Here is a 22,150-nt window from a genome sequence, read left to right as displayed (position 1 = left end):
CTGTTCCCTGGATGCTGCCTGACCTGCTGTGCTGTTCCAGCAATAAAGTTTCAACTTTGATCTCCAGCATCTGCAGACCTCACTTTCTCCCCAAATCCTTTCTCACAATTTAACTTTTTTGAACTTCTTGATCATTTGGGTTTTTATTTCTTTCAATATTGCCAATCTTTTCTAGGGTGCTTGTTTTTTTTTGTGAAACTGCAATCTCTATTCTTTTTCATATTGCATTCTGGATAATTACACAATCTCTCCATTATCTGACCAGAATTCCTTTCCCAGATTTGCAATCTTTTACTTGGGTCATTATCACTTCAATGACCACTATCGGAACTTGAATTATGTTTGGCCTCCCAAATGGGCGGCACAGCGGCTCAGTGGTTAGCACTGCTGCACTTACAGTGCCAAGGACCTGGGTTCGATTCCACCTTTGGGTGACTGTCTATGTGGAGTTTGCATGTTCTCCCTGTCTCTGTGTGGGTTTCCTCTGGGTGCTCCTGTTTCCACCCACAATCCAAAGATGTGCATGTCAGGTGAATTGCCAATGTTAAATTACCCATAGTGTAGGTTATTGGGTAGGGGAATGGGTCTGGGTGGATTACTGTTCAGAGGGTTAGTGTGGACCTATTAGGCCAAATGGCCTGTTCCCACACTGTAGGGATTCTAATTCAAAATCTTTACCTCGTCTTACCATACCATGGATCTTACTTTCTGTCCCTCATCTTACAATTTTTTTTTTAGTAAATATTTGTTTGCCAAAGGCTTTCCCTGCCCTCCCTCTATTCACCAGCCCTTTCTGGCATATATGCAAGTCTAGTGTCGACATTTGGTAGTTGCCCTTTGAACAATTAATGACCTCAGAGAAAGGATACCTGTAGTCAGCAATTTGAAAGGGAGAAGGGGGATGTTCTAACACTAATATCTTAAGCTTACATGAGGAAAGCTGAAGGCATGAAAGGTGAAGTAAACTGGAATACCAGACAAAGAGATTGATCAATACAGACTCAGTTGTAGACATTTAGGGGATATTTCAATATACTCAGATTAAATATATCCCTTTTATGAAGAGAAAATCCAATGGGAAGATCAATCACCTATTGTTAACTAAATAAGTTAAAGAAAGCATCAAACTTAAGGAAAAAATGTGTATAACTGTCAAACGATGGGTGGCAGGTCAGATGATTGGTCAGTATTAAAAGAACAGCAGAGGATGACTAAATGGTTAATCAGGTCTAATAATTTAGAAAATGAAAGTAAGTTGCTACAAATGCAAAAAGAGATAGCAAGAGCTTCTACAGCTATTTAAAAAGAAAAGAATAAATAAAGACCATTGATCCTCCTGAGAACAAGACTGAGGAATTAACAGTACAGTTAACAGGAAATGGAGAATGAAATGAATAAATATTTTGCTTCTATCTTGACGATTATCTCATCCTCAGTCTCATCCTAATGCTGTAAACACTGCTGATGGAGCAAAGAAGCTGCCACATCTTAAAGTCTGAGGGGAGTAGTTCACATTGATGTTCATGGAGGCCCTGTCAGTCAGAGAAAGCCCTATAATCATCAGTCCAAGAGATTAGGCATTGCACAAGGAGGTGGCCCATGTTCAGCCCCTAGGCCCCAGCTGCAGAAGGAAAGCAAATTAGGGTTAGGGAGTAGGTGCAAGGGTAGACATCACTTGAGAATGAAGCTTGGCAAGTTGGTATTGGGGGTGACAGACTGGGTGGCAGGGTGAATGACAACTGTGAAGGCAGGCAACAATATCTGTCATGAGGGTGGGGATGGATAATACAGTAAAGCATGGCTGTGAAGGGAATCATGTGGGAGTGGCTGTTCATTCAGTCAAATGCACCCTGGTATTCAGGGACAAAGTGTTTGATCACATCTTATTTGGTCACCTCATTTGCCAGGAGCTGGAGTGGAGAGGTGGGCACCTGAAGGCTCATAGAGATGCATTTGGTCAGACCTGAGGAGGTACACAGCTTATGGGGTGTATAGGAGGGGCTACAGGAAAGTAGATCTGGATGCAAGACTAACTGCACTGCTGCAGCTCAGATACTTGTCTACCAGTTTTGTTTGTCCTTGTGCATATGTGAGAATCCCTAATTGCGGATAGCACAGTGTCTGATCCTGCTGGGGTGTGCAGGTGCTTAGTTTCTGGCAGTCCTGAGTGCCAGTGTCCTGGGGCATTTCTTCTTCAGCCAGTTGTAAAACTGTCACAGTAAGATGCTCACCAGCCTGTGCTCCCTAAGTCTAACTTTTCCACTGAGATGCCATAATCAGGGCTTGCAAGAGGCAGCCTCACTAATGCTTTTGAGTCTTTAAGCAGGGCATGGGGGTCTCTACATCTCTGCAGGAGTGGTCCTAGACTTCTCCTGTGAGGGTCAGGATTATCTCTTGTCCTCATAGGGGTGAGCAGCCTAATGTCCAGTATCTCTTCAACTGTATGTGCTCACTCTGCCCTGTAATGGGCTGATTGAAAGGGACTGAAATGAAAGTGGATAGTATAGATATAATTACAGACTCAGGCTGCTCAATTTCTCCCCATAGGACAATCTCACTCTGTAACAAAACTAGCCTTTCTTTTGCAAGGGGCTGAGAACTGCATACAACACATGGTATGGTCTCACCAGTGTTCTATATAATTGAAAGATTTCTTTGCACAAACCCCTCGAGTTAAAGGCATTATGCCTTCTGAATTGGTTGCTGCACCCACATTCTAGGTTTCAGTGACATTCAGACAAGAACACCTTGACAAATCAAAGAGACACTTTTTAATCTCTCAGTATTTAAGAAATACTGACCCTTTATTCCACATGTCAAAGTGCATCATCTGGAACTTATCCACACAATTTTTACCCGTCTTGTTCTTGCCCACTCACTCAGTTTATCTAAATATCATGAAGGCATGTGGCGTGGTCCTCACAACTCTCATTCCCCTCCAGTTTCAATTCATCTCCAAACCTGGAAGATGACAATTGGCCCCCACCTCCCAATTGTTGATATAGATTAAACAGCTGTGGCCCAAGTATTGATGGTTGCAGTACCCTATTGTTAGGGCAAGTCCATATCAATTGGCTTTTGGATCTAAAAACTTCTATCGTAATGAGTGATCCATTCCGCACCCCCCCCCCCCCCCAAGCTTGGTTTGAGGCTGCAATTAACTCTACATTTTGAGCATTTGAATGTTGTGTCCAGGGAACATGACATTCCTTTAAGTTTCAGGGAATGTTTCAGCGCATTACAGCATTGTACAAGCCCATCCGAAATAAATTCTAATGCAGTGGACACAATGTATTACAAAAGAGTGGCAAGTATTTTATCATGTGGTTTGATGCATATGGAGTTTGGGTTCTCTACAGACTGAGGAGAAAGTAAAGAATTGCCTCCAAGCTTAGGCTTCATAGGAACACATAATTATTACTAAGTATTACTACACATGGTAATCTTAGCTAGGCAGGCTCTCAATTAAGAGCAAACATTAGCCTTGCCATTTTGTATATCGTAGACTGTTCCTTTTTTTGTGTTTAAATTCCTATGTGGGTGATGTTCATAGTCAGTGATATACAGCTCAGCGACATAATCATAAGCAGGCAAAGTAGCGCTGAAATAAAAATCACTAGCTTTACAGTATGGCAACCATTAAGGTGCATTCTTTGAGTTTAATTGGCACTAATTACACACTTACAGAACCTAAACACATCATAGAAAGTCATGACGCACTTCACATTGAACAATTGAAGACCAGATTTTGGCAGCTGAATGGCTGATTATAAATAGAGAAGGTGATACAGTCATTTCCAAATTATTTTTAAATCTTCCTCTACAACACAAGCAAACCAAGCCACCACAACATTGGTCCTGGTCCAGTTCAGCTGCAAGGTACCAGAAATCTAAAGCCCTCCCCTCTCCAACATCTCCAGTCTCAAATCCGTTTGCTGCATATTCCTATTTCTATACTCACCACCCTGTAAGATTAGGAATTTTTTCCAACTTCCTAACCTCTTCCTGCAGAGCCACCTCCCACATTTTGCTGCCTGCTATGGAGTATAACTTTTGACTCTTCATCCTTACCCTTAGAAGGTTTGTGCAGTTGGCCAGTGTGGTAATACATTGAGAAACTAAAATAGCAGGACACATGTAACAGGAGATGGTTTAGATTTACTTTTCTCTCATTCACTGTACTATATACACCCTATAGAACAATATGATTTATTAAAGGATATCAATTGCTTACATCTTTCTGAGAAGAAAGTACGTCAAAAGCAGAATGGACATCAAGAGAAGGAGAATTGGGAAAAGCCATGCAATGATAATCAAGATGTTCCCATCATCTGCAAGAAATAAAATTACATAGTTAACATTTTAATATTATATAAATCTGCTACATACCTCTTTGAGGAAAAACTCTGTATCTTCGAGTCTGTGTGACTGTGCACTCTGTCTCTGTTGTCTCACTTGATCCCCATCTAACATACCTTCCTCTCTCTTTTCCTTAGTCTTCCTGTCTCCACCCAAATCTCTCTTTTGCACGTTTTCTGGCTTTGAGCCCCCAAACCAACCCAGCAACACCACCATCACCAAAACCTCTGCTCTTGTTCCTCCCACATGCAGCCAAAGTGATCTCAATTCTCTTGAATTAGGCTCAAGTACGTTGAGCAGAAGCAGAAAAGGAGTGGGCAACGTTCCTTTGTGGTGTTTGTGAGGGAAACTCCCATCTCTCCTGACTGGAAGAGTCAGGTATCCTGGGTACAATGTGGCATCAGAGGCCATTGTGGCCTTTGCTCATCTTTGCATACCAATAATGTAATCAGGTCTCAGCCTGTTTTCACTAACACATCAATCTCGATATGGGGACATGAATGGAGTCAGGAATGGGGGACAGGTTCAATATTTCGATCACTCACCCAACTTTGCCCTTTCAGTTTAAAAAATCAATGATGGTTTCCCTGGTTTTGTGTCCAAAAGTGCTGGTGTGAACGAGTTAGTCAGTTATGTCAGGGACAGGAAGGGGTGCAGTAAACATGGAGAGTAAATTAATTGGCTAGGCAGGGCATAGGGGTCCTGTAGATCTGTACTATGTACAGTCTGTGGGTCCGTTTGTAATGTTTCTCTTTTCTACGGCCTCATATCGGTGGGTCTTATAGCCCCTCCTGTCCCACTACATACTTGCGATTTCTAACACAGTGGAAGATGAAAGTGAGTGCTCGATGGACCGTGGCTACCAGCCTTCAACTTTACATGTTGATAAGGCCCCAAACATTCGCATCCATTTGCAGATACATCCTATTAACTGCCACCTGCTTTTCATCTCCTGAGGTCCCCATCTTTCCTATATATGTGAACTTGCACCTGCCCATTTCTCCCCTTCGGCTGCTAGCATTTGAGGTGACCATGCCAGGTATGATCATACACAGCACCCCACTTGATGCCTGGATGCTCCTGATCATAGACAAACCCCTTTCCCACACAACTCCTTTCCCTTTAGAGTTGCAAATACTGTTACCAAGAACACAATTACCATTCCCCCAGCCCTCACATGGCCCTCTTTTATGCCCCCCACTTTCACTTTAATTTCTGTGGATAGACCCAACAAACTGACTGTGGTTTATCACCTTATGTCTTATTGGACAACCATGGACAGGAAGTGCCTGCAATCTTGACCGAAACATGTACATTCCATTGGCCATATTGGCCCTCCTCCCCTTTGGTGGCTACAATAGAGCCACAGGACTGACTGTGACCCATTCCCCAGGCTGCAGCGACACTGACCCCTGACTGAGAACGTCCTGACCAGACACAGACACAGTCTGTGGCCAATCCCCTGCACTTGTATGGAACACTGTCTTGGACATAATGTGCCAGCATCTTCTGACTGACTAATAGATCATAGAACAGCACAGGAACAGACCCTTTGGCCCACAATGCTGTGCCAAACATGGTGCCAAATTAAACTAATCCCTTCTGCCTGCCATTCATCTATATACCTCAGTAAAACCAGTTTGGGTACCACCAGAGCCAGTCAGCTCCTGATCTCGTTATAGCCTTGGTTCAAATATTTCTGAAAGCACTGAATTCTAGAGGTGAAGTGAGAATCAGCCCTAGACATCAAGGCCACATTCAACTGAGCATGGCATGATGGAGCCCTAGCAAAACTGGTATCAATTGGTTTTGGGGTAAACTCTCCGCCAGTTGGAGTCGCACCTGACAAATAGAAAGATGATTGTGGATCAGAGACCTCAGCTTCAGAAAATCCCTGCAGGTGTTCCTTAAGGTAGTGTCCAAGGCTCAACCACTTTCAACTATTTCAATGATTTTTCCTCCATCAGGTCCGAACTGGGAATGCTTGCTGATGATTGCACAGTGCTCAGCACCATTCATAACTCCTCAGGCACTGAAGGCCGTCAATGAAATCCTGGACAATATCCACCTTTGGGCTAAAAAGTGGCAAGTAACATTTGTACTATTGTTATGGAACAAGCAAGACCCCCCCAAAAAAATTTTAAGAAGGTAGCCCAGACCCTAACTTTTCTCGCTGTTTAGAGCAAGTGTAAATGAATACTGCAGGAGTGATGCAGCTGGTCAAAACGCCTCTTTTAAACAAAATTGAACTGATTTACAGAGTAACAAATGAAACACAAACACAAGAGAATAGAATATAGAATAACTTAATCTATCTGGAAACCCCAACAGACTGTCCAACTTGCTGTTCCAAACTCCTGCAACAATCCCCATAAACACCCCTTGGCAAAAAGTAAAATCAAACATAGGATCTTACAGGAGGGAGAGATGGCAGAGAGATCCAGCATGGAACACATTCTTCCATGGAGCTGTTTCTTTGACCAGCAGCCTCAAAAAAACTGACTGCTTACTAAAATCAAACCAAATCAGAAAAAAGTTGAGCTGGGAGAACTGGCCATTCCCCTTTCATTATACAAGTGTTTGTTTAAAAACTTTAAAGCTTCAAGTAGATCAGCTCCAGACATTGCAGAATATATGCATTTCTGACCTCTGAAAAAACAAACCCAAGTGCAACCTAACCTTGTTAAAGGAACAGCATCATCACACACCCTCCCCCTGACTCAACCCACTTTAAAAAATGAAAATATTCAAAGATGGCTTCATTTTAAAACCCCCTTAATCTTTTAATGTTAGTACACTACAACACCCATATACATGACATTGACTGCAAACATGCACTATTACATTCTGTTTAATTCCATTTACTCCTGCCACCAAACACCTCCGTTTCTCATCCAAGTCTCGACAATGTGTCAGCAATCACATTTTCTTGTCCTGCCACCTGCACAATTTTCAAATTGTATGCCTGTAACAACAAGTTCCATTCAAACAGTTCGGAATTTTTGTCCTTAAATTTCTCCACAAACTTCAAGGGATTATGATCAGTGTATATTGTCTCAGATGCATTACTGGTAACATAAACATTGAAATGTTGTAACGGAAGCACCGAACTCAAAGTCTCTTTCTTAACTGTCGAATATTCGTGATGATGAATGTTCAATTTCCTGGAGACATAACTGATGGGTCTTTCTATCTTCTCATCGTCTTCCTGTACGAGCATAGCACTGACACTGATTCACATCAATAGAGACCTCGAATGGCTTTGTGTAATTAGGTGTGGCTAACACTGGGACAGTGGTTAACACAGCTTTCAGGCTGTCAAATACCTTCTGACAGTCCGCTGTCCATTGAAATTTCTTGCCTTTCTTTAGCAATTCAGTAAGTGGAGCAGCCACACTGCTAAAATTTGATACAAATATTTGCTAAAATCCACTCAGTCCCAAGAATCATAGTACTGCTCTTTTTGTCGATGGTATTGGAAACTCCCCAGTTACGTTTGTTTTTATATTCCATGGGTCCATTTGTCCATGTCCAGTAACATAGCCCAGGAAGGTGACTTGGGCTTTGGCAAATTCACTTTTAGCCTGGTTTATCACCAAGCCTGCCTCCCAAAGTCAATTGAACAAGTCTGATAAATGGTGCAAATGTTCCTTCCATGTGCTACTAAAAATCAGCAGGTCATCGATATATACAACACAATTGGGTAATCCAGAAATGATCTTATTGCATTTTTCAAACCAAACAGCATGACTTTGAACTGATACAGTCCATTCGGCGTTACGAAAGCCAAAATTGGCTTTGCTCTTTCAGACAAAGGTACCTGCCAGTAACTTCTGAGCAAGTCTGCAAGAGTCTTTATAACTGCATTGATTTTGTGATAGTCCACAAGCGATGGGCACCATTACTATGGGTCAGATCTAGTCACTATACCTCACTTCGATTATGTCGTCTTTGGAACACGCATTCAATCTCCTTTTGAACCCGTGCCAATTTTAGAGAGTTATGCCTATAAGGATGTTGCTGAATCAGAACAACACTTCCTATGTCTACATCATGCATAATTAGGTTAGTACGTCCCACCTTATTTCCACATATCTCTCACCTGATAGTAATAACTCTTTCAGTTCATTTCAATTTTCCTCTGGAATGTAATTCAATAATTTATCCCAATTTTTGACAACTTCCTCATTCCTCAAATTAAATTGGACAATCTCCAACACAGAATTCTCAGAATTTGGTTCTTCATTCTATATTTTAGCTTTCCTCCCCTGTTAAAATACCTTTTGAGCATGTTCACATGACACACCCTGTGAGATTTCTCTGTCTGAAGTCCTTAACAAATAGTTCACCTCACTCAAACCCCTTTCACCTTGATAAGGTCCACTAAACCTTGATTTTAAAAAAAAGAAGTAAGACAAACACCTCATTCCCGACAGCAAAATTGTGAATTTTTGATTTGTCTGCTTCCTGTTTTATTGTATGCTGGGGTACCATTAAATGCTGTCTAGCTAACTCCCCCACTCTATCTATTCCCTAAAATAATTCCATAAAAATATGGGCTCTAAATTATGATTTACTAATTTCTTCTTGATCAATTTTATCGGTCCTCTCACTTCATGCCCAAAATCTAATTCAAATGGATTGAAGTTAATGGATTCATTTGGTGCATCTCTGATTGCACAATGTACAAATAGAATTCCCGTATCCCAATCATCAGGATAATCTTGACTATAAGCCCTCAATGTGGTCTTTAATGTCTCATATCTTCTTTCTATTGCTCCCTGCAACTCTGGGTGGTAGCAGTTCATCTGAACTGTTTTATTCTTAAATTGTCCATAACTTCCTTGAATAATTTTGATGTGAAGTCTGACCCTTGATCTGATCATATTTCTGTGGGTAGTCCATATCTAGTGAAATATTTGAGTAATTCCTCTACCAATCGTTTTAGCTATGATATCGCATAGTGGAATGGCCATGGAAATCTAGTGGGCACATTCATTATTGTCAACAAATATTGATTCCCACTTTTTGTTTTAGAGCGTGTACAATCAATTAAGACTCTTGTAAAAGGTTCCTCAAATGCAGGAATAGGTATTAAAAAGGTATGAATTTTATTACTGCCTGTGATTTTCCAATTATCTGACATGTGACATGTCTGGCAAAATTCAACTATGTCCTTGTACAGTCCAGGCCAGAAAAAATGTTTTTGTATTTTAGCTTAAGTTTTTCTTACCCCTAAATGATCCCCACTGGTAGTTCATGTGCTATCCACAACATCTCCTTTCTATGACCCACTGGCAATATGACTTCTGCCCATTTCTCATCTGGCTGAATATGTGATGGTCTCCATTTCCATATTAAGACATAATTTTTAAGATAGTAGCACACTGGGATACATCTGGATTCTTCTCCCGAGTATGATTTTTGATACAATTTGTTTAGTTTCTCCTCTTTCTGCTGTAACTCAGTTAATGTTTCTGAACTAAAGATGTCTGCTTGGTCATCTATCTGCTCCTGTATTGTGCCAAACATTTGATCCAACGGGGTGTGTGCTAATTCCACTTTGACTTTCTTATCTGTACTCTTGAATCTGTGCTGTTTCAACTGGTGATTTTGTGACCTCATTACTATACAATCAAGAAAATTCCCATGATATGCATCCTACAATAGTTCAGTTCCTTGAGTTTCCACTGATTTTTCAACCACAGTAGGCAGCATTCCTACCTGTGAACCAGCTATATCATTAGTAAGGACAAATTGTATTCCTGGAGCTGAGAGTTTGTTCAGTAATCCTACCACAACTTCTCCACTCTAACAAAGTAAATTACAGCACAGGAACAAGCCCTTCAACCCTCCAAGCTTGTGCCAATCCAGATCATCTATCTACACCTGTCGTCTATTTTCCAAGGATCCGTATCCCTCTATTCCCTCTCCATTCATGTATCTGTCCAGACACATCTTAAATGACGCTACTACACCTGCTGGCAATGCGTTCCAGGCACCCACCACTGTCTGCATGAAGAGCTTTCCACACATATCTCCCCTAAACTTTTCCCCTCTCACCTTGAACTCATGGCCCCTAGTAATTGAGTCCCCGACTCTGGGGAAAAAGCTTCTTGCTATCCAAACTTTCTACACCTCTCATGATTTTGTAGACCCCAATCAGGTCCCCCCTCAACATTTGTCTTTTTAATGAAAATTATTCTAATCTACTCAACCTCTCTTCATAGCTAGTGCACTCCATACCAGGTGACATTCTGGTGAACCTCCTCTGCACCCTCTCCAAAGCATCCACATCCTTCTTGTAATGTGGCAAGCAGAACTGTACGCAGTATAGTGAAGTCCTATACAACTGTAACATGACCTGCCAACTCTTGCACTCAATACCCCATCTGATCAAGGAAAGCATCCTATATGCCTTCTTGACCACTCTATCGCACTATGTTGCCAGTTTCAGGGTACAATGGACCTGAACACTCAGATGTCTCTATACATCAATTTTTCCATTTACTGTATAGTTCGCTCTAGAATTGGATCTTCCAAAATGCATCACCTCACTACATAATTGAGCACTTCTTGTTTCACTGTGAATTCCCATTTCTCGCTCCTTTTCTGGCAACAGTCCTTCTGGGGTACATATCTCAATCTTTCAACATCAAAGATTGAGAGGATCCTGTATCTCTTAATATTGTAACCTATTTACCTACTGCTCCTGGCCAATATACGTAAACTTTACCGTCACAGGTATAGGCTTAAGGAAATCTGGCACTACCTCATTAACCAATCTCCGACCAAGTTGTACATTCTGGTGCAGTATTTCAGCATCCATTGTGCTTTCTGTTACCACTCCAACAGAATTCACTGGCTTATCCTGTTTTCCTACATCTCGTTTCCCAGTGTTTTTTCTAACCCATCGAAACTGTGATTTCATGGAGCAATGAAAAGACTGGGTCTTTTAAAAATTCTTTCCCTTTCAAGGGTTTCCTTTTTACCCTGTGGTAAGTTATCCTTATGATCTTCACAGAGGTCTACCTTTCCTTAACCACATCAGGATTTCTCCTTTCCCCAATTTTATTCCTCATGATTGAAATTGATTTGCAAAGCCAAACATTGATTTATGGACCAACTCAACCATCAGTTATTTGAGTGACTAATCTTGCTGTTTTAACTCTCTGCTCTTCCATTTGGAGTTCTCTCTACCTTAGAAAGTGAATTTTTGAACTCGTCCAAAATAATAATCTTAGCATCACAGGTTTGCTTTATTTTTAAAGCCCTTATCCACCTATCCAAACTACTTTCATCCTTTCAAACTCAATGTAGGGCCCCTTGTTAGATTCCTGATACACTGTCTGTCGGCTTCTGGCACAAGCTCATATGCACTTAAGAACGCTTTCTTCGCCTCCTCCTATGCCCCAGATACATACTCTGCTAGTGTGGTGGTTATGGTAGGGGATTTTAACTTGCCAAGCATAAAACTATGGCAGTCCCAGTCTAAGGGTTTAGATGGAGAGAAATTTGTTAACTATGTCCAAGAAAAGTTTCTGATTCAGGATATGGATGTACTTACTAGAGAAGGTGCAGAACTTGACTAACTCTTGGGAGACAGGCAGGACAGGTGATTGAGGTGTCAGTGGGGGAGCACTTTGGGGCCAGCAACGATAATTCTATAAGTTTTAAAATAGTGATTGAAAAGGATAGACCAGATCTAAAAGTTGAAGTTCTAAGTTGGAGGAAGACTAATTTTGACGGTATTAGGCAAAAAGTTTAAAAAGCTGATTGGGGCCAGATGTCCACATCCATCAAAGTTTTACCTGCACATTCACCAACATAATTTATTGTATCCGTTGCTCCCAATGCGGTCTCCTCTACATTGGGGAGACTGGACGCCTCCTAGCAGAGCACTTTAGGGAACATCTCCAGGACACCCGCACCAATCAACCACACCACCCTGTGGCCCAACATTTCAACTCTCCCTCCCACTCTGCTGAGGACATGGAGATCTTGGGCCTCCTTCACCGTGGCTCCCTCACCACCCGATGCCTGGAGGAAGAATGTCTCATCTTCCGCCTTGGAACACTTCAACCCCAGGGCATCAATGTGGACTTCAACAGTTTCCTCATTTCCCCTTCCCCCACCTCACCCCAGTTCCAAAATTCCAGCTCAACACCGTCCCCATGGCCTGTCCTACCGGCCTATCTTCTTTTCCACCTATCCATTCCACCCTCCTCTCTGACGTATCACTTTCATCCCACCCCCATTCACCCATTGTACTCTTTGCTACCTTCCCCCATCCTCCTCCCCGACCTATCACCTTCATCCCCACCCCCACTCACCTATTGCACTCTATGCTACTTTCATCCTACTCCCACCCTCCTCTCATTTATCTCTCTACCCTTCAGGCACTCTGCCTGTATTCCTGATGAAGGGCTTTTGCCCAAAACGTCGATTTTACTGCCCCTCGGAGCTGCCTGAACTGCTGTGCTTTTCCAGCACCACTAATCCAGAATCTGGTTTCCAGCATCTGCAGTCATTGTTTTTACCTAGCCAGATGTTCATAGATAAAGGGATGGCTGGAAAATGGGAAGTCTTCAGAAATCAGATAATGAGAGTCCAGAGACAGTACATTCCTGTTAGGGTGAAAGGAAAAGGCTGGTAAGAGTAGGGAATACTGAATGACTAGAGAAATTGAGGGTTTAATTAAGAAAAAGAAGGAAGCATATATCAGGTGTAGACAGGATAGATTGAGTCAATCCTTAGAAGAATATAAATGCAGTAGGAGTACACTTAAGAGGGAAATAAGGAGGGCAAAAAGGGGACATGAGATAGCTTTGGCAAATAGGATTAAAGAGAATCCAAAAGGTTTTGACAAATATATTAAGGACAAATGGATAACTAGGGAGAGAACAGGGCCCCTCGAAATTCAGCAAAGCAGCCTTTGTGTGGAGCTGCAGGAGATGGGGCACATACTAAACAAGTATTTTGTATCAGTGTTTACTGTGGAGAAGGACATGGAAGATACCGAATGTAGGGAAATAAATGGTGACATCTTGAAAATATCCTTATTACAGAGGACATGGTGCTGGATGTCTTGAATTGCATAAAAGTGGATAAATCCCAAGGACCTGATTGGTGTATCCTAGAGCTCTGTGGGAAGCTAGGGAAGTGATTGCTGGGCCGCTTGCTGAGATATTTGTGTCATCGATAGTCACAGGTGGGGTGCCAGAAGACTGGAGTTTGGCTAACGTGGTCCCACTATTTAAGAAAGACGGTAAGGACAAGCCAGGGAACTATAGACCATTGAGCCTGATGTTGGTGGTGGGCAAGTTGTTGGAGGGAATCCTGAGGGACAGGATTTACATGTATTTGGAAAGGCATAGACTGATTATGGATAGTCAACATGGCTTTGTGCTTGGAAAAGCATGTTTCATGAAATTGACTGAGTTTTTTTAAGTAGTCACAAAAATGATTGATGACAGCAGAGTGGTGGATGTGATCTATACAGACTGAAGTTCATATAGTAAGGCGTTCGATAAGGTTCCCCATGGGAGATTGGTTAGCAAGGTTAGATCTCAATGAATACAAGGAGAATTGGCTCAAAGGTAGATGATATAGGATAATGGTGGAGGGTTGCTTCTCAGACTGGAGGTCTGTGCCCAGTGGAGTACACAGGCTTGGTTCTGGGTCCATTAAATTTTGTCAGTTATATGAATGAGTTGGATATAAACGTAGGAGGTATAGTTAGTAGGTTTGCAGATGACACCAAAATTGGAGGGGTAGTGAACAGCGAAGAAGGTTACCTCAGATTACAACAGGATCTTGATCAGATGGGCCAGTGGGCTGAGGAGTGGCAGATGGAGTTTAATTTAGATAAATATGAGGTGAAGCATTTTGGAAAAGCAAATCAGAGCAGGACTTATACATTTAATGGGAAAGTTCTGGGAAGTGTTGCTGAACAAAGAGACCTTAGAGTGCAGGTTCATAGCTCCTTGAAAGTAGAGTTGCAGGTAGGTCTGATAGTGAAGACGACGTTTGGTATGCTTTCCTTTATTCGTCAGAGTATTGAGTTGAGAGGTCATGTTGCCGTTGTATATGATGTTGGTTCAGCCACTTTTGAAATATTACGTGCAATTCTGGTCTCTTTCATATCGGAAGGATGTTGTGAAACTTGAAAGGGTTCAGAAAAGATTTACAAGGATGTTGCCAGGCTTGGAAGACTTGAGCTATAGGGAGAGGCTGAATAGGCTGGGGCTGTTTTCCCTGGAGCATCGGAGGCTGAGGGGTGACCTTATAGAGGTTTATAAAATCATGAGAGGCATGGATAGGGTAAATAGAGGGTAGAGGAATTCAGAACTAGAGGGCATAGTTTTAGGGTGAGAGGGGAAAGATATAAAAGGGACCTAAGGGGCAACCGTTTCACACAGAGGGTGGTGCATGTATGGAATAAGCTGCCAGAGAAAGTGGTGGAGGCTGGTACAATTAGAAAATTTAAAAGGCAGCTGGATGGGTATATGAATAGGAAGGGTTTAGAGGGATATGGCCAAGTGCTGGCAAATGGTATTAGATTAGGTGAGGATAACTGGTCGGCATGGACGAGTTCGACCTAAGGGTCTGTTTCTGTGCTGTACATCTCTTGAATTCTATGTTGACCTTTTGTAAATTCCCAAACTCACTTGTTCGACCCCCAGAAAACTCTTAGTGACTGAAAGAGCCATTGCTATCCCAAACGCTGTTTAAGCCAATGGAAATTAACACCCAGAATTAAAAATACTAACACAGATCACACACTGGCTTACAGTCCAACAACCCTAATCCCAATTTGGAACTACAGAACAAATCTCATAAAGAGCCCCCAGTCTGTTATAGACCAGGCTAGACCCCCTCAAAACATTTCAAAAAGGTCACCCAGACCCTAACTTTTTTTACTTGTTTTGAGCAGGTGTATAGTGGATATTCCAGGAGTGGTGCAGCTCGTCAAAACTCCTTGGTTTTAAACAAAACAGAATTTATTTACAGAGTACCGAATGAAACACAAATAAAAAAAAAAGAGAACAGAATGCCTTAACAATCTGAAAAGCTAAACAGACTTGCCCAACTTAATGATGTTGTTCCAAATTCCTGCACCAATCCCCATAAACACGCCTTGGCAAAAAGTAAAATCAAACACAGGGTCTTACAGGAGGGAGAGAGATGGCAGAGAGGTCCAGCATGGAACACCTTCTTCCATGGAGCTGTTTGTTTGACCAGCAGCTTAAAAAAAAACTGACTGCCTGCTAAAACCAAATCAAACCAAAGAAAGGCTGAGCTGGGAGAACTGGCCATTCCCCTTTCATTGTACAAGTGCTTGTTTAAAAACTTTAAAACTTCAAGTAGATCAATTCCAGGCATTTCAGAATCTGTGTTTAAGATGTCTGAGGAAATAAAAGTGGGACCTCTAGAGGGTGTTTCAGACTACAGGCTGAATGGCTACCTTTCATACTGCAGCAGTTCTATGATTCCATCATTGCCCAATGACATTCAGGGAAAGTACCATCACTTAATCTCCCATTGCTAACATCTTTGGGATTACCATTGACCAAAACTGAACTGGCTTCACCATATAAACATATCATCTATAAGAGCAAAGCAGACGCTCGGAATACTGCAATGAGTAATTCACCTCCTGGCTATCCAAAGCTACAAAACACAAGTGAGGAATGTGATGGAGTAATTCCCACTTGCTTGGATGATTGCACCTCCAATCACACTAGAACTTTGACACCATCCAGGACAAAACAACCCACTTGATATGTATCACATCCACAAGCATCCACTCCCTCCACCACCAATGCTCAATTCATGTTGCTGCTCCTACTTATATGATGTACTGCAGAAATTCACCAAAGATCATTAGGCAGCACCTTCCGATCCTCTGACCACTTCCATCTATAAGGACAAGGGCAGTGGATACGTGGGAATGCTACTACATGCAAGCTTCAGTCTAAACCACTCACCATCACGATGCATATTGCTATTCCTTCAGGGTCACTGGGTCAAAATCCTGGAATTCTTCCCTCAGGGCTGAAATGGTTTGAGAAGTCAACACAGCACCATCAAGGGCAACTAGGGATGGGCAATAAAAAAGATGGCTCAAGGATACCTGGCTACAAAGTCTGTGATTTATATTGGCATGGAGTTGGGTTTTGAGAGGCAAAGAGTTCTGAGACATCCCTGAAGCCTCAGACACCAGCAGACTCACAGGTTCTGAGAGGGAGATCATCTAGGAGGCCCAGAATTTCTATGGTTTCTATGGTGTAGAAATAAGCAGGAACTCATGCTTAGATTTGTAAAGAGTGGCACGGTGGCACAGTGGTTAGCACTGCTGCCTCACAGCGCCAGAGACCCGGGTTCAATTCCCGCCTCAGGCGACTGACTGTGTGGAGTTTGCACGTTTTCCCCATGTCTGCGTGGGTTTCCTCCGGGTGCTCCGGTTTCCTCCCACAGTCCAAAGATGTGCAGGTCAGGTGAATTGGCCATGCTAAATTGCCCGGAGTGTTAGGTGAGGGGTAAATGTAGGGGTATGGGTGGGTTACGCTTCGGCGGGTCGGTGTGGACTTGTTGGGCCGAAGGGCCTGTTTCCACACTGTAATGTAATCTAATCTAATCTAAAGACCAAATTCATGAGAATTTGAAATGAGTTTGGAAGACTCCAATGACTGCAACAGGGAGAATTACCATGAAAAACCTCATGATGAAAGACAGATTTGGTGTTAAAGATTACCAGGCCATGAAAGAAATCGGAGTATATCCTTCTAAGTCCATTTTGGTTTGGGAAAATTAAAAGACTGCTTGAAGGATGATTAAATCTGTTTTATAGTTTATACCATAGCGTTATCTATAAAAGTAGTATTTTGTCAATTAAGCCTGTAGTCTGTGACTTAGCACAAGTTTTACATGATGAAATCTTGTTGCATCGAGGGAGAGATGGTGATGTGGTGGTAACATTACTACCCAAATAACCCAGAGGCCCAAACTGATACTCTGGGGATGTGTGTTCAAATTGATTTTAGTTCAATTAATAAAATATTAAATTCAAAGCTAGCCTCAGCAATAGTGGCCATGAAACTGTCAAATTGTAAAATCTCATCTGGTTCACTCATTCCCTTTAATGAGGGAAATCTGCCAACTTGCCTGCTCTGGCCTGTGTGACTGCAGACTCACACCAGTGTGGTTGACTCTTAGCAAGCTGCTCAGTTCAAGGCCTAGAGGGATGGGCAATAAGTGTTGGCCTGTCAGTGACATCCACATTCTATCAAATGATTTTTTAAAAATCCTTTCTGTAATTAACTAGAAGTTTGAATTACTTTTGATATTCTAAGTTAAGGCTCTCTGGGGAGATTGGAACTACTAAGAGATTAATATGCAATGTCTATTTCTACCAGTCTTTTTGTCTATCTTTCCATATCTGTCTATTTGTCTGCTTTATATAGCACCGCTCTCTGTATAAGGTAGTATATTAACTAACATGCAATTCTACCCAAATTTATACATGATTTAGCATCCCTGATACGGTGGCAAGACAATTTTGATCTGTGGTATACTCCTTAAAATGGACAAGCATGTTCCATTCTGAAAGTTTCTTTACACAAAGAAATTTAAGCTCTGGTCTTAGTTTGTGTTTTAATAGAATCAAATATAATAACAGCAGTTTGGTAAAATATAATGCTAAAGTAAGGTTGTAGTAGGGTGCACGATGTAAGAAAAGTACATGATACAGGTATAGATGAAAAAAATGAACAAAAGCAAAAACTACTATGTAATTGCTGAAATGTCAACTGTGCACAAGTAATTTTACTTCAATCAGTTGGCTGGACAACTGGTTTATTATAGAGTAATGCCAACAGCGTGGCTTCAATTCCCATACTGACTGAGGTTACCATAAAGGACAGTCCTTCTCAACCCTAAGGAAAGGTTGCCTTCTGGTTAAACCACCTCACTAATGAGCCAGCAGCCCTACAATCTGGCTAAACCAGTCACTTTTCCATTACCTTTATAATTTTGAAAATAAACTACATTTTTCACATGAACAACTTGGTATTTACCAGATTTCTTTGTGGTAAAATTCAAGACTGAACCATTTGTTCCACCTGCATCAGTTGTTGCCATGACTTTCACCTCATAATTAGTAGCAGCCAGAAGCCCAGTCAACGTGTATCTCCTTTCTAGATCACTTCTCACAATATCTAAATAAATCAAATGAGCAAAATATATGAAAATCACATTTTGAAAATTACAAACACCTGAAACAAAAACTGAAAGAATTGAAGAATACTTGGTAATTTTCTGAAAGAAATTGATACTTTTGGAGAACAAGCACTACAAAGTGATTATAGAATCCCCAGTGGGGAAAGAGGTCATCTGGCCCATCAAGTGTACAGAGATCTACAGACTAGCCAGATTAGCCATGGTAAGTATGGGGCTGAGGGGATAGGGTGAGGGTCTGGGTCTGGGTGGGATAATGAAGGCCATCACAGACCTGACAAGCCAAATGGTCTCTTTCCATACTGTAGAGATTCTATAATTCTAATGATTCTAGGGTAGTAAGTGTGGAATGTGATGGTAGAGAGGGCTTAAAAAGCAGATGCAATAGCAATGTTTAAGGGGCATCTTGACAAATACATGAACAGGCAGGGAATAGAGGGATATGGATCACATTGAGGTAAAAGGTTTTTAGTTTAGAAAGGTTCATGTGTCACTGCAGGCTTGGTGAGCCAGATGTTCTGCTTCTGTTCTTTGTCTGTACTGAGACGACTGGATAGAGTGGACATAGAGAAGATGATTCCATTACTAGGAGAGACTAAGATCTGAGAGCGGAGCCTCAGAGTGTAGGGTTGACTAGAATGAGATGAGGAATTTCTTCAGCCAGAGGATGGTGAATCTGTGAAACTGATTGTTCAAAAGGTTGTGCAAGCCAAGTTATTGAGTGCTTTTAAAACAGGGATAGATAGGTTCGCGATTAGTAGTGGGATCAAGGGTTATGGAGTTAGAAACATATCAGCCATGATCGAGTGGCAGAGCATACCTAATGGGCCAAATGGCCTAATTCTGTTCCTCTACCTTATGTCTTAAGATGCAAGATAAGTTTATCGCATGACAGCAATAGGAACAACTTATATTAGGTAGACATTAATTATGGCTAAGGCTAACAGGAGCCTGACACATCTGACTCCATTGGGATCTAGAGCTGACTTTATCAATTCGCCACACAAGACAGGTGACATCATCAGATTGATGGAGCATAATGCAGTCTACTACAACATTAATCCTTTTAGGACCCGATACAACATCTTCCCATCATCTCCTCTCCTCAGCTCAAGCTTTAATCCACACAGCTAATGTTTAAACAATAATTTACCACAAACCCATCACCCCTCAAACATTTCACTTCACGTTCAAGCTAACTGTAGGTTTTAGAATTCATTCATAGAATAGTTATGAAGTTGACGGCGTGTACTACACCTTTAAGAGATGATTTGGAGGAGCCAGTATTGGACTGGGGTGTACAAAGTTAAAAATCATATAACACTAGGTTATAGTGCAACACGTTTATTTGGGAGCACTAGCTTTCAGAGCGCCGCTCCTTCATCAGGTGGTTGGCAACAACCAACAGATAGTTGACCCATATCATTTGGGGACTTTTTTTAAAAGTCATGTTCATCATGGAAGACAACTGCTTTGTTGAACAATGTAATTTGTGACGGGCTTTTTGGGCATCACAAATATTTTAACTCTTGTAACATAAACAGAGATTGGGTTCTTAAAGAGAATAAGCACCTGATGATTTATTCTTACAATATCAAATTACATTACACTTTATCACAGACATTTGTGTAGTCTATCACAGAGGCTGAGGGATGAACTTATAGAGGTTTACAAAGTTATGGGGGGCATGGATAGAATAAATAGACAAAGTCTTTTCCCTGGGTTCAAGGAGTCTAGAACTAGAGGGCATAGGTTTAGAGTGAGAGGAGAAAGATATAAAAGAGATCTAAGGGGCAACTTTTTCATGCAGAGAGTCATTCGTGTATGGAATGAGCTGCCAGAGGAAGTGGTGGAGGCTGGTATAATTGCAACATTTAAGAGGCATTTGGATGGGTATATGAATAGGAAGGGTTTGGAGGGAAAAGGGCCGGGTGCTGGCATGTGGGACTAGATTGGGTCCTGTCGAACGCCTTACTGAAGTCCATATAGATCACATCTAATGCTCTGCCCTCATCAATCTTCTTTGTTACTTCTTCAAAAAACTCAATCAAGTTTGTGAGACATGATTTCCCATGCACAGAGCCATGTTGACTATCCCGAATCAGTCCTTGCCCTTCTAAATGCATGTACATCCTGTCCCTCAGGATTCCCTCCAACAACTTGACCACCACTGAGGTCAGGCTCACCGGTCTATAGTTCCCTGGCTTGTCTTTACCGCCCTTCTTAAACAGTGACACCACGTTTGCCTACCTCACATGCGACTATCGATGATACAAATATCTCAGCAAGAGGCCCAGCAATCACTTCTCTAGCTTCCCACAGAGTTCTTGGGTACACCTGATCAGGTCCTGGGGATTTATCCACTTTTAACCATTTCAAGACATCCAGCACTTCCTCCTCTGTAATCTGGACATTTTGCAAGATGTCACCATCTATTTCCCTGCAGTCTATATCTTCCATATCATTTTCCACAGTAAATACTGATGCAAAATATTCATTTAGTATCTCCCCCATTTTCTTCTCCTGCTGAATTACAATGTGAAGCAATAGCTATTCAAGATGAATACAATTATACAAGACTATTGCAAGGCATGATATCATGTTTATCACAACTCTTCTGAAAAACCACAGTTGCATGCAATATTACAACATTCCTCCACATGCCTTCCTTCCTTTCCTCCGACGAGAAAAAAATTGAGGATTTGCAGATCAAAAATATATTTAAAGATGCATTTACTTACATTATGTTTACACATTAAAATAAGATGTCTGTGGAGACATAATACAATCAGATTGAAGCCATTGTTTAATAAACCCAAGACTTTAGAACTTTGGTCTAACACTCTTCCAACCGAGCTATTTTGGCTAGTTTCTGCAGGTGTTTTGCTCATTCATGAGATGGGGGCATGGCTGGCTGGGCCAGCATTTATTGCCCATCACTAATTCCTAAAATAAAATCATAGGATCCCTGCAGTGTGGAAGAGGGCATTCAGCCTAATTAGTCTGCACCAACTATTCAAAGGAGAATATTTGCAGTGCATCTTACAGATGATACCCACTGCTGTTACTGAGCATGTGTGGTGGAAGGAGAAGATATTTGTGGATGAGGTGTTAAACAAGCCTGCTTTTTCCTGGATGGTGTCCAGATTCTTGTGCTGTTGAAGCTGCACCCATCCAGGAGAAGGGTGAGTATTTTTCGGGAGTCAAGTGGTGAGTTCCTAGCCTTTGACCCTCTCTTTTCGCCTCTGCGTTTATGTTGAGTCCAGTTGAGTTTCTGGTCAATGGTAACTTCAAGGATGTTGTTTGTAGGGGATTCAGTGATAGTAAGTCTCACGTCTGTCGTCTGCAAGGTGTTAGAAAGGATTCTGAGGGATAGGATTTATGACCATCTGGAAGAGCATGGCTTGATTAAATGCAGTCAACATGGCTTTGTGAGGGGCAAGTCATGCCTCACAAACTTTATCGAGTTCTTTGAGGATGTGACTAGAAATGTTGATGAGGGTCGAGCTGTGGATGTGGTGTATATGGACTTTAGCAAGACATTTGATAAGGT

The 22,150-nt window shown here is 41.7% G+C and overlaps 1 protein-coding gene across 5 annotated transcripts in view; it reads right to left on the bottom strand.

The window, feature by feature from the left end:
- Positions 1–22,150, bottom strand: part of LOC122563768 (interleukin-6 receptor subunit beta-like) — a 209,370-nt gene that overhangs the window by 25,474 nt on the left and 161,746 nt on the right. For all 5 annotated transcript variants that reach the window (XM_043717981.1, XM_043717983.1, XM_043717982.1 and 2 more), the window contains 2 exons: positions 18,438–18,578; positions 4,235–4,331 (listed from right to left, as the gene is read on the bottom strand). In XM_043717981.1, the coding sequence (XP_043573916.1) occupies positions 4,235–4,331; positions 18,438–18,578 (238 nt within the window). The remainder of the gene's footprint in view (positions 1–4,234; positions 4,332–18,437; positions 18,579–22,150) is intronic.

The sequence above is a fragment of the Chiloscyllium plagiosum genome, chromosome 27 (assembly GCF_004010195.1).
Source record: "Chiloscyllium plagiosum isolate BGI_BamShark_2017 chromosome 27, ASM401019v2, whole genome shotgun sequence".
Taxonomy (NCBI): Eukaryota; Metazoa; Chordata; class Chondrichthyes; order Orectolobiformes; family Hemiscylliidae; genus Chiloscyllium; species Chiloscyllium plagiosum.
The sequence above is the reverse complement of the archived record's forward strand: the minus strand, read 5'-3'. Positions and strand labels throughout refer to the sequence as shown.